The sequence below is a fragment of the Triplophysa rosa genome, linkage group LG22 (genome assembly GCF_024868665.1).
Source record: "Triplophysa rosa linkage group LG22, Trosa_1v2, whole genome shotgun sequence".
In the NCBI taxonomy this organism is placed as follows: Eukaryota; Metazoa; Chordata; class Actinopteri; order Cypriniformes; family Nemacheilidae; genus Triplophysa; species Triplophysa rosa.
Genome location: NC_079911.1, coordinates 14,675,964 through 14,689,440, shown reverse-complemented (window position 1 = coordinate 14,689,440; position 13,477 = coordinate 14,675,964). Strand labels below are relative to the sequence as shown.

At 35.6% G+C, this 13,477-nt stretch overlaps 1 protein-coding gene across 2 annotated transcripts; it reads left to right on the top strand.

Moving 5' to 3' along the window:
- The first annotated feature begins 540 nt into the window (after positions 1-540).
- Positions 541-10,632, top strand: mogat2 (monoacylglycerol O-acyltransferase 2). 2 transcript variants are annotated; one of them, XM_057321438.1, is made up of 6 exons: positions 541-1,804; positions 2,377-2,555; positions 6,783-6,987; positions 7,368-7,542; positions 8,049-8,248; positions 9,772-10,632. In XM_057321438.1, the coding sequence occupies exons 1-6, from the start codon at positions 1,711-1,713 to the stop codon at positions 9,924-9,926; spliced, it is 1,008 nt and encodes a 335-aa protein (XP_057177421.1). In that variant the 5' UTR covers positions 541-1,710; the 3' UTR covers positions 9,927-10,632. The 2 variants fall into 2 exon arrangements, with proteins under 2 accessions (XP_057177421.1, XP_057177422.1); XM_057321439.1 differs by having other exon boundaries at positions 1,771-1,804; positions 2,435-2,555.
- The last annotated feature ends 2,845 nt before the right edge of the window (positions 10,633-13,477 follow it).

Genomic DNA, 13,477 nt, shown 5'->3' with positions numbered 1-13,477 from the left:
TTACAATAAGCCAACACAGAGCAAAATATTAAAACTAATTTCTGCAGAAATGTGATGAATAAGCCTGATTTTCTTAGGAGTAAATTATACCCTGACGAAAAAAATAAAAATAAATTGTAATGGTCGCCATATCAAATAGGCCTACCATTATAAGCCACCAGCTTGGTACCATTTATAACCATTACAAAATTCCTTTGTGTAGTGTATTTTGTGCTTTATTTCAGAAGGATTTAAATTACATTTTATTCAAACCAATAGAATTTCTATTATATTTATGTGAAGGGTCATTTTCAAAATATGGTCACAAACCTGTCCTACAGGCATGTAAAATGCTTCCAAATGATAAAATCCACCCGATTTAGCCATTAATATGCAACTCAGCGCCTTTTTATAATGATGATTGTTATTTAAGTCTTCATAGTTTTGTACATTTTTTTCTAAATTAATTTGAATTTCATTTGTACTTGAAAAAACACATGTCAAACCTGTGTTTGTTTTGTATGGTGTATAAACATTTCCTTTTCATTAATGTTTTTATATAGTTAAATGCATAAAAATGCAAACCAAAATAATCATTTATTAATACAAAAAATTAAAAAACATATCTGTCCTTTGATTTTGTGTCATTGGTGACACAAACTATTATTTTGAAAGAATAAAAATATGCAAGTAAGTGCTTAGAAGGTCAAAGGTCAACAAAGAAGACGCTCTGTTCAAGCACACACATGGTGAGTGTCCCTTTCCTTAATTTAAATTAGAAATTTTATTTAAAATGTTGGTTTTTGGTGTGGTTCTTTAAAAGCGTCATTGGTGTTGCTTTGGTTTGTGTCAGCATGAAGGATTTTTATTGGAAAAAAACATGTTTATCGGTATAATGTATAGATTTTAGTGTGCCTCATCATGTTAGTTTTGAGGTGACTTAGCCATCATTTTGGAAAATTAGCTTTTAATGGGAATTTGTCACTGGTGTTATCGTCACTTGTGTTACACCAACAATGACAGAAAACTCTATGCAAATAATAAGTAAAATAAAATAATTAAATAAGGAACACGATTCAAGTTGGCCATTATTATTCGTAACAATGTAATCATCCATGTGAATACTAATCATCAAATTTTAGGCATGAAAACTGAATTACATTTTTTGACTTTTTGAAGTCAGAAAGTCATTGTTTTATCCTGATGGGTGCATACAGAAAGCATACATGTGAATTGAGGGATTTTGTGGGACTTACATCTCTATAAGGTGGTTTTATACAAATCAATTAAAAATACGGACCGACTATTTCCACAGACGTTATGTATAAGGGTCAGGGCCTGGTTTTATAAAGCACCTTAAGTTTTTCCCTTAAGTGTGACACTTAAGGGGTGATTTCCCTTTACCAAAGACAATAGGAGAATAACTTAAGTAAAACTTAAGGTATATTTAAGGGCACACTTAAGGGAAAATTACACTTAAGGTGCTTTATGCAACCGATCACAGGTACAGTAGAATACATGAATGAATACTTTTTATGTACTTCTTGCAAGGCCTAATTTTGCACAGCTCATTGCCTCTGGGGTCAAAGGTCTCCTCAGTGTACTCTTAGGCAATAACCCTTTCAGATAAATTAAACGGCCAGACTTTGACCCCAGGGTGAAGATCATGTGCAGTGTTGATCTCTAGGCTTCTTGCCGGCTCTTGGCGTCTTCCTTGGGTCTGGTTCAGCCATGAAGATTGATTTTGCTCCATCCGATGTGCCTCTGGCTAGGAGGTTCCAGACTGCTGCTGTGCTAATCTGGGTCTTCTCTTTCCTGGCCCTCGGTAAGTGCATGTGCTTTCAGTATATCTTTTCAATATCTTGATCTTCTGCCAGGCTATCTCGACCTGCTTCTGAATGGTCTTGTACAAATAAATTACATTTCAAATTAAAATTTTCATGTTTCACACAATTTAAGCATAACGTCTTGCATGAAGTGAATACCAAATAAGATAAGGATAAGATATTGTGGTTCTACAAACCGTGGTGCAGCTTTTGTATGGTGATGTATTATTGGTCAATGACTGTCGTAATTCACATGGAGCAAAATTTTAAAAGTTGTAAATGACAAAAGTTTAGTGACCAAAAAAAGACATTCTGTAGCGTATTTAATAGAGCAGGGTGCTAGAAAAGCCAAGCTTGTACAATCCATTCATCCTCCACACGTTGTTATTTACTTCTATTTCGGAGGAGGGGGCTAACTCGAGGGGTCAAGCCCCTCCCTCAATACAAGGCAAACTTGTTTACCGTAACTCAAGCATCTGCCAAATGCATAAATTATTCATGTAAGGGAATTTTTGTAGCGTTTAAATGTCTGTCTTGTCCGCTTATGTGTTGTCTTTGTGTCATTTCTTAGCACCCCTCTGCATAGTTTTGTTCTTGTTCTTGCTCTTCACCCGGTTTTGGCTCATCAGTGTGCTCTACGCCACCTGGTGGTTCATCGATTGGGACACGCCCTCAAGAGGCGGTAGGAAGGTCCCGTTTCTCTGCGAAATGCGCGTGTGGGAGTACATGAGAGATTATTTCCCCATAAAGGTGAGAAGGTTTGTAAGTACTGTATGTAGTTTATAAAAAAAACAGGCCTCGGCCTTGGTTTCTATAACTTTTTTTATCGGATCAGCATTAGCAGGCATCACCATTTATGTTTAGTAAGATTTGAGTTCATGTGCAATGACCTTTTAGCATATCGGGGTGAAAAAGCAAAGGCCAAACCATACAGAATGTAGCCTACAGGGAAATAGTGATTTTTCTTGGAGGCAAAAAACATGGAAGTTAAACACTGCCATCTAGCGTCTAGAGGAAAAAGTTGAAAAAGAAAGCAGCACTCAGCATGCATTATTTTCTTTGCAAGACCCTAAAGAAGTACTTTCTTTCTTTCTTTCTTTCTTTCTTTCTTTCTTTCTTTCTTTCTTTCTTTCTTTCTTTCTTTCTTTCTTTCTTTCTTTCTTTCTTTCTTATTTAATTATGATATTTTTTGTTTACAAAACAAATTTCAGACATACAGTATAAGCATATGTCTTCAGGTCTAAAGATTTGTAAGCTCAAGAGAAACATTTCACTGATGTGACCCTCTTGAGTGATAGTGCATATTTGACTTTCATGTTTTTATTCAGATATAAAAATGACTGACTAAAATATGTAATCATATCCAACAATCATATAGTTAGAGTTATTACCAGCATTGTGGCTATAACCAAACTATTTATCAAATGTGGAAAAGATTTAAGACATGATATCAAAATGGTTAAAACAAAAGGCAAATGTTATCCAGTTTTTATGAGAAAGCATTTATCGATTTGTTGTCATGTGGGGTTGCTATTCGATGAGCTCTCTGGAGAATTTATTTGATTAAAACCACTTTGAATTTCTATTGAAAATTCAAATTGGGTTCTGTATCTCTATAGATGAGATTGTCTGAAACAAACAATATATATAAACACAAATGCTGGATTTTAGGGATTTATTTTTGTTTTTGAAATGCTCTTTTGGTTTCTGACCTTGCTATGCAGTACTTTGTTTCTTTACTGTCTTAGTGATTACAAAAACCTTTGTTTATGTACCTTTTGTTTATGATATCACCAACATCAGAAAAAACCTGATTTGATTACTGTGTTAGATGTTATCACCCTGGGTGCAAAACCGTTGGTACAGTAATGTATCTTATCTGTATATTATCTTTTAATAACGGATGTCCCTTCACCTTTTGAACAACAGAGGGAACGTCCTAACTGTTCAGAGTGAATGAGTTACTGTAAACAATGTGGGGGCAATAGACCCCTGTTCCAATCAAAGCTCAAGGTCACGGTCTTACCCTCCATCAAAACAGCTTTAAACGTTAATAAATGAATGTGATTGTGAGTTTTTTTTATTTTGATCCCAAACGCTGGCTGTTTAATTTTATTTATTTAGAAAATTCCCAATTTGCCAATGCACCATACAATTTCGATTTGTCTCAGCATTCTCAAACCGAACAGAAGACAACACATGACTACATGCGTCATTGAGATTAAAAAGCCACTGCTGTAGTTAAACAGAGCATTTGTATTCAGAGTAAATAATTGATTAAGACAAAATCATTCTCCAACCACTGGTGCAAATTTTCCAAGAATATACAAGAATATACGTCTGTGCTGGTCCATTAATTTGTGTTTTTGTGTCATAATTTGTGTTTTTTTTAGTATCTAGTCACTGGTGCAGTGTACAGTAGTGTAATCCTCAGATTAGTGTCTTTTAATAATAATAATAATAATACACTTTATTTTATAGCACCTTTAAAAGGCGTATCTCAAAGCACTTCACAGAAGTGTAGAGTAAAAAATATGAATAATAATAATAAACAAACAAACAATAAAAATAAAACACAGAGAAAATAAAACATATTAAAACACCAAGGTATACCTAAAGGCTAATCTGAAAAAAGGGTTTTAAGAGCAGATTTAAAAGCACTAAACGATTCAAGATGTCTGGTTTTGATGGAAAGAGAATTCCAAAGTCTTGGTGCATAATAAGAAAGGCACGATCAGAGCGTAACCGTGTAGCCGGTAAAGACCAGTGTCAGAAGAACGTAACTGACGACAAGGAGTGTAAACAGTTAAGAGTTGTAGAATGTTATCAGGAGCCAAACCATGTAAGGCTTTGAAGGTCAGCAGCAAAATTTTAAAATCGATCTGAAACCTGACAGGGAGCCAATGCAATGACTCTAGAACTGGAGTAATGTGCTCACATGTCCTGATTCTTGTCAGGATTCTAGCCGCTTAGTTTTGTACAGCCTGTAGTTTGCTTAACATGATTTTAGAGACCCGAGCAAGCAGGGCATTACAGGAGTCACTCTAGAAAAAAATAACATGTTAAACAAAATTTCAGCTACTGACAGGGATTACATGGGGTAAAGTCGTGCAATGTTTCTGAGATGGAAAATTGGTATTTAATTCTGAATATGTGGATCGAAGGTTAAATTTGTGTCAAATATCACACCCAAGTTTTTTAATTTGGTTTGAAACTCTATAGAACAGAGCCTTCTAGGTTTAGAGTTAATGTCCCCGTTTTACTGATTTGATGGGGTGATCCAATGAGCATTACCTCCGTCTTATTGCTATTCAAACAGAGAAAGTTTTGAGACTTCCAGATTTTAACAGATAATGGTTCAGAAACTGAAAATGTAAAAAGTCAGAAAAACATGTGCATTCCCTGAGTGACAGGGGACATCTCCAGTGTTAGTAAACACTAGTTAGTGGTGCATTATTTTCTTAATAATTAACCTGCTCAGAATGGGGACGGAGTGAGTAAATCTCAGAATGAGAAAATACTTTGGTCGAAAGACATCATTTTTATATAAAAATCATTCTGTGGAAAACCATGTTGGACACAATTCTGATTCTGCTCCCTAAAATGTCCTGGCTTTGTTTATGTTAAACCAGAACCACTACTGTCACGGAACAGGCAGAAGAACCCAATTGCAGGCAGGCGGGGTTGAAGGGGTTAACAAATGACTTTATTACAAACAAAAAAACACAAAACAAAGACCCACGATGGGGTATAACATTAAAGACAGGAATAACAAGGACGTAGACTAACTATCAATAAACTGACATAACACTAGAAAAGAACTAAACTACACACTTACTGGACTGGACAAGATCTGGACAGCGGGAATACGAGCACGAGCACGAGCACGAGCACGAGCATGAAAACTGTTACACTGGTAAGGACACGGGAAGACAAGGCATACAATCACACACAATGACCGAACACAGGACAATGAAACATGAGGACTATTTAAAGGGAAGTCAAACGAAGGGTAATCAACTAGGGCAGGTGGGAAACATTAGACACGGCAGGGAAGCAATACATGAAATGAGAGGGGCGGGGCCAATGACAAGACACGAGAAAGCACATGAGATGTAAAAACGTAAACAACCCATGGCTTTCTCACATAAAACCTAAGGACTCTGTCCCGATCCTGCCACACGACTAGAAATTCATGAACAAGAAGGCAGGACCGTGACACACTACTGTACCTTAAACACAGAGCAATCAGGACATACGCTGATTTGTCTTTTCTGTGTTGTTGATTGAGAGTCCACGTTTAGTGACTAACATCAACACTTGGGTGTTATCTGCTCGTAATGGTGTGAAAGGGCATCATTGATCTGCATGTAAACTACACGTGATCACATTAACCTTTAACAAACAATGACCTCTGCCCTGAATGTAAGGATATTTATAGAATCAACCCTAACTTATCACAAAAATTACAAAGCCGTGAAAAAAATTACAAGACCATTTCAAATTTATTTTCTGTTTTTCTGAATTTACTATTTAGAGGTATGTGTTCAGGTAAAATGATCATTTTTGTTTTATTATAACAATATTTCTCACATATTTCAAATAAAAATATTGTTTGCATTTATTTGCAGAAAATGAAAACTGGACAAAAAAGGCCAAAACCCAGAAAAGATGCTCTGTGTTTTTTAAAACCCCAAATACGGCAAAGATACAATAGTAATATATTATTCAAAAGAGGATTGACCTCAAATGTTTTCATAATTGTAGAACTACAAAATGGTAATTCCTTACCATGAAAGTGAATAGGCTTCGGAGACTGGATCATTCAATGTAATATTCAATGTAATTTGATTTAATATGTTGTATTTTATAGACGAAAGAAAATCATATTGTAGTTAAGTGAGGGTGAGCAAATGAAGACATATTTTTTGACCTATCCCTCTAAGCTGTTCTCTTCTCTTTCTGTGTCTTTAATAGCTGGTTAAGACAGCTGATCTGGACCCCAGGCAGAACTATGTTCTGGGTTTCCATCCTCATGGTATTCTTGTGGCTGGTGCTTTTACAAACTTCTGCACGGAGGCCACAGGATTCAGCAAACTCTTCCCTGGGATGAAGAGCAACCTTCTGATGCTGCCTCTTTGGTTCAGATCCCCCTTCTTCAGGGACTACATTATGAGTGCAGGTCAGAAATTTTTAATGACTGAATAGTGTACATATTCATATTTTATTTTTCAACATGTGATAAGACACGCACTTTATCATAGAAATCCCTGGACCTATCAGTAACATTTACTGCTATAGTAGTGAAATACACTTTACATGTTTGTTTTAATTTGTGTTTAATGCGATTGATTTTAAATGCACAACACCTGAACCTTTCTACCTATTTTCCAAAAAAGTGTAGGGTAACAAAATTTGAGTTATAATTTTTGAGTTATACATATCACCCCCCTCCAAACACATTTACATGCTTTTTTGTCGACACCATATCTAAATATTACTCGCTGTTCTTACGGGGAATGTGCAACTGTTCAAATGTTGTAAAACTTGCGTCTATGCCAGGTCTTGTTCCATCTGACAAGGAGAGTGCCAGCTATCTGCTCCAACATAAGGAGGGTGGGAACGCCGTAGTCATTGCAGTCGGCGGTGCCCCTGAGGCTTTGGATGCCCGTCCTGGTGACTACACCGTTCACCTCGCCAATAAAAAGGGCTTCATTAAATTTGCATTGGAGCATGGGTAAGCAGCATCTGACGGGTTCACAGTATAAAAGGTCATCAAAGACCAATACTGTAATCGTGCCAGTTATTCTGTGCCTTACATTTCTGATGTGCCACAAAGGATCATTTTTGAAATACAGACTTGTGCAACGTGCAGTAGTTGCGAGTTATAGCACTGATTTGATGAAATACTCTGTGACCAAAGTTAAAAAGTGATTGAGAAATTGAGAAGAAACGTATACTGTACAATGTCACGTACAGTAGTTCAAAAGAAATTCACAGTTCTAATCAGACAGTGTAAATATTTTTAGAAAATGTAAGTGATGTAAGCATTTTTAAGGTACAAGACCCGTAAGCAATAACAGTCTTATATATTACATTATGGTCATAATGCTTAATTAGAAGTGTAATATAGTGCTTTTTTACAATAGTTTAATGGACAACCGAAAATAGTTAAATAAGAATGATGTGTAACAGTATATATTCCCTTATTAGTGTTAGATTTTGAAATCTTTGTCATTTCAGCGCCCATTTGGTTCCTACATATTCTTTTGGAGAGAATGAAGTCTTTGATCAGGTGGAGAACCATCGCGGAACCTGGTTGCGATATATTCAAGAGCGTCTGCAAAGCATCATGGGTATTTCACTGCCCCTCTTCCATGCACGAGGAGTTTTTCAGTACAGCTTTGGCCTGATGCCCTACAGAAAGCCCATCAACACTGTTGGTAGGTTGAATTTTGGTCAGATATTAGGAGAATGAATCCACGATTAAGTACAAATCAGAGCTGCATTACAGTACGTGTTAACAAGGTATTTTTATCCGAGTTCAAATTGATGCTCTGTTTTCTCTTTCACCACTGTTTTTAAACAATGTAGGCCCGGTTTCACAGACACGGCTTAGCTTAAGCCAGAACTATGCCTTAGTTATATTAAGATATTTATGTCGCTTTTATAAAAATGCCTGAGAAGAATACATTACTGGTGTGCATCTTGAGACAAAACAGTGGCACTAATATATTTTAAGATATTTCTGGGCTAGTAATATTGAGTTAAGACAGGTCACACATTCATTTTAGTCTGGGACTAGCCTTAGTCTGTGAAACCGGGCCATAATGTTTCAAAACATGGACCTAATCTTTTACCACTTTACGTGTAATGTAACGGGTCTAAAGCAAAATCCCATATGTGATAAATTGAGCATGATTTTCCTTACAAAATGTGATTATATTAGATGCTCATATCAGCAAACGTGAGGTGGATCGATTGCTGGACCTCAGAGGGTCTGCCAATGAGTTGCTTGGTGGAGCTGAACAAATACACAGATGGCAAATACACAGATAGCAACCTGTTATTGACCTCAGAATGTTAGAAAGCACACTTCTTAATTTTTAGTCCAAGGCCCAGTTGCATAACCTTAGCCGCTAAGTTAAGTCTCACTGACTAGCAATTAGTTAGGACTAATCAGCCTTACTTTTCGTATTTCAATAAGCCCAATCTACATTTTTATGTGACTGATTTAAAGAAGTTAGGACCAGTCTTGAAGAAAAAATTAGATGACTAACTTCTAAGACTAGTCTAAGCAGTTTATGCAACCGGCCACAGGTCTAGTAGCTATGAAGTCATGTACAATAAATGCAAGTATGCCTCTAAAGGTTGACAAAATACACATTTTGCTTGCATACTGTACGCTTTTAAATGATCGCTGATGTCCTTCTTTAATCCTGATTTTTTGTCATAATTCATTACTATCAGTCACCCTTTTTGTCACTGGGTTTTGCAAAAATCAAAAATTAAAAAGTACAGTGTTTTTTCCATTTCCTGAAAAACAGTGAATTTGGACATCCAAGGTTTCTGAAGGACAGCGACGATATTTAATAGTCATTTTATAGAAAAAATATTAATAATCAATGGAAAATATTGATGATTTACCATACATATAATATTTCTTCCCCCCCCAAAAAACGCTTTTAAGAATGCGAGTGCCCCCAATGTGACCAAACTGACTAGGACACTTTCAATGTGTCAAATCCTGATTTAAAAAGAAGAAAAATGGCCTAATTCAGACTGTTTCATGGTGAATTTCAGAATACACTGGGGTCTTTTATTTACAAGCCCACATATATGAACTCGCTTTTAAAGATTGCTTTATTTTCAAATTTGATGTTAATATTTGAATAGACTGAATGACTGTAGGCCTCAATTTTCGACAGTTATAATCTGAAGTGTTTCATCCTTTTCTGCTTTCAAGTGGGTCGGCCCATCAAGGTAGAGAAAAAGGAGAAACCCACAGCAGAAGATCTGGACAATCTTCACCAGCTCTACATGGATGAACTCGCACAACTGTTTGAGGAACACAAACAAAATTATGGAGTACTTGAAGACTCTCACCTGATGTTTCAATGACCTGACAGCAACACTGCAGTGTGTGTGTGTGTGTGTGGGAAGGGTAAACCCTACGGTATGGGGACAAAATGTCCCCACAAAGATGGCTATATCCAAAATCCTTGTCCTTGTGGGGACATTTTTTTGTCCCCATGAGGAAACAAGCTTATAAATCATACAGAATTAACTTTTTTGAAAATCTAAAAGAGCAGACAGTTGTGTGTGACTTTTAGGGTTAGGGGGTGGCTTAGGGGTAGGGAATATGATATACAGTTTGTACAGTATAAAAACCATTGCGTCTATGGAATGTCCCCATAAAACATGGAAACCCAACATGTGTGTGTGTGCGCGCACGTGTGCAATCCCTTATGAAAATGAACTATGGTTTAACTAGCAACCATAGTTTAACAAGATTTATGGTAATGGTAATCGATCTGCCTAAAAACTGATTACTAAACCTTTACTATATTAAAACCATGGCTAATGTTCCTTAGGAATAGAGAGGGAATCAATGAGAGTCTGAACAAATGTATGAGTAAAGTTGTCAACTGTATTAGCTACACAGTCGAATCATTATTTGGATTTATTTGGATCATTTTGAAAAGGGCATAACAGTTCATTTATTTGCATTATACATGCTATTGTTTCTACTGGGAATTTCTGAATAAATCTTTTAACTTGAATGCTTCATGTAAAAAGTGTTGTGAAAAGCTCACTGCTCATTGCAAAATAGTAAGACAAAACTCATTAATATGATGGTGTGAATTTGAGTAACTTAGTTCCAGATAGAAAGATTGATTTAAACCCAGAGCTTGCACTATGCAATGTTAAGCCTCATTTCGAAATTTTTTGGAAAAGCAGTCATGGAATAGAGGACAAATTTCTTCATAACCATTGGGGTTACACAGACAATAGCCACAGGCTGCCAAGATGTCCACACCAGTAAAATCTCTGACCGTTTCAAAGACATAAGAGAGCTATGAGTTGATGAGAGACTTAATGTCACTGGTTCAAATATAGTACAAATATGACATGTGTGGGAATATTGGGTCAGAGGTGCAGCTTTGATATGACCCTGTAGTTAGTTATAGAACGACATAAAACAGGGTCTGAATTGTGAATGGTGGGTTTTAGGGGGAGGTAAGGGGGGTTTTGCCAAGCAAGAATTTTCTAGCTGTCAGATCGAACCCGTGTTGATTCACATCCCTCATGCTCTGAGGGGCTATTTAAATGCCAGAAGGTAGACCAGAAAGGTTGTCACCTAAATCAGCAATCTGGAAAATAATGCACTTTATCGAGACACAATGGAGATTGTACCTGCAATGCACCTTGATGTGTGCACGCATGTGTGCCAGGGTGTGTATGTGTATGTGTAAAAACATGCAGGACACTGGGGAATTTGCTCTATAAGAGTGTACTTTGAACCTGTTATTATCCTTACTTTGGTCTTCAAGAAAAACAATTGTGCAACATCACATTTGTTTTAACATAGTGCTTTTAGCTTAAGCATTAATAGGCATTATTATCAATATTAACAAGTTCAAGCTCTAAGTTGCGTTGCATTAGATCAATATTATTTTGTTTAATATTTCATAGATGTTTCTGGGGTGCTTTTGTATGCAGAGAAATACGAATATGAAAAATATGTATTTTTTATTTTTTTGAAATTGTTAGAGCTTCATCAAATGAATTTTAACCCCTTAACTGTCACTAACTGTCACCGTCCCGTGTACGGGACACCTAAGTTTGCGTCAATATTGTGCATGTAATTTCTAATAGAATCATGACAAACTATATATCATTGGAAAGGTCTAAGACTCTAGAATACAGATTTATTTGGTGTTTTTTCAAATAATTTATGTAGGAAGAGTAATTGTTTCTTTTTTTATAAAGAGTGTGCTTAGATTTTTTTATGTCCTTTCACTTGTCACCTTCCCGTATTCGGGACGCCCACGTTTGCTTCCATATTTTTGTGAAAATTCTGATCTAATCATGACAAACTATATATCGTTGGAAAGGTCTGAGACTCTAAAATAAAATAAAGTATGTAGGAAGTGTAATTGATTCATAAATGACAAGAGTTTGTATCAAAAATAAGTATATCCTGCGGAACACCTACATTTACTTCAATACTTTGCATGTAAATTCTTATCTTATCATGACAAACATTATATCGTTGGAAAAGCCTAAGACTCTAGAATACACATTTGATCAGTGTTTCGAAGAATAATCTATTTAGGAAGAGAAATTGATACATAAATGATAATTGATTCATAAATTAGTGTGCATCCAAAGTATAGTTTCATACAAATTTATTGTTTTTATATTGTTCCTGTGCTTTTGTATTTTTTCATTGTGTCTGTTAATTGAAAAAGTAAAAAAAAAAAAAAGCATCTCAATGTCTGTTATGGTCAAATTTCAGACCCAGTGTTATAACCAATGGAAGCCTATGGGCGCCCTAGTGGATTTTGGTTGTAGGGCGGCTAAAAAACTCACAGACCCCTCAAAATTTGGTGTATCATGACCAAACTTGATACAACACTTGGTGACCCTTGGGACTTAATTTTTTTTTTAAAGAAAGGCATAAACTTTTTTTTTACAATAAACATAACAAAATACCTTTTAAAAAAAATTGTGTGTGATTTTTTTTTGCAATAATCTGCTAATTTTCTTCTCTCAAACGAGACCAACTCGTAGGTCTGTATTCCAAAGATTTCATGAGTTACAGCCATTTTAGTTCCAACAGTGTGTTTTCATGTGCAGGCTCAAAACGGGCTCTAACAGTTAAGGGGTTTTAAAGTTTCTTATGATTGACATAAGGAAAGATAATGTATCAATATCCTCTTATGGTATACCTGAGACTGTTTTGATCTATTATCATTTTTCTGAACAAAAGAGCAAAGTACAAGAAGGCCAGATGCTTGTACAGTCTTTATCAACACTTATCTGCATTGGGTTGAAAACAAGCAATGCGAATAACAAGTATTTTATTGAAAATTATAATACACGTTTCACTTCCACTTCATTTTTTATGAAAGGGAACAAAACGAAAAGAAGAAAAAATCAACAACCAACATAACATCACACACATAAAACCACAAAAACCTTCTAAATCCTTTTGAATTTTCAGATTTTGATATGTGACAAATATGTATCAAACAAATCAATGCGTCTCAAATCTAGAACAAAATTCAAAGATAAATAAAAAAAAGAATCTCAGCCAAATGGACTTTTGATACTGATACTGTACAAATTACAGTGTTACAGATTATGCAATGGCTTGTCTAGACTGGATTTATTTCCTCATCAAGGCTTGCTGATTGGCACTCAGTCTGTTCCCATTTTAAAAACAGTAATAATTTTACCTGCTGTGACACTGATTTCAAGAATACAGGTAATCTTAAAAAAATATTGATATAATTTTGCATTTATATTGCATAAAAAAGAAATGAAATGTATGAAGATGATCATGATTGTTGATTGATGACATTGTAAACATTTAAGTGGAACATTTTAATTTGCAAAAATGTTAATAATGACTACAAAATACATACCACCACTAAACTGACACC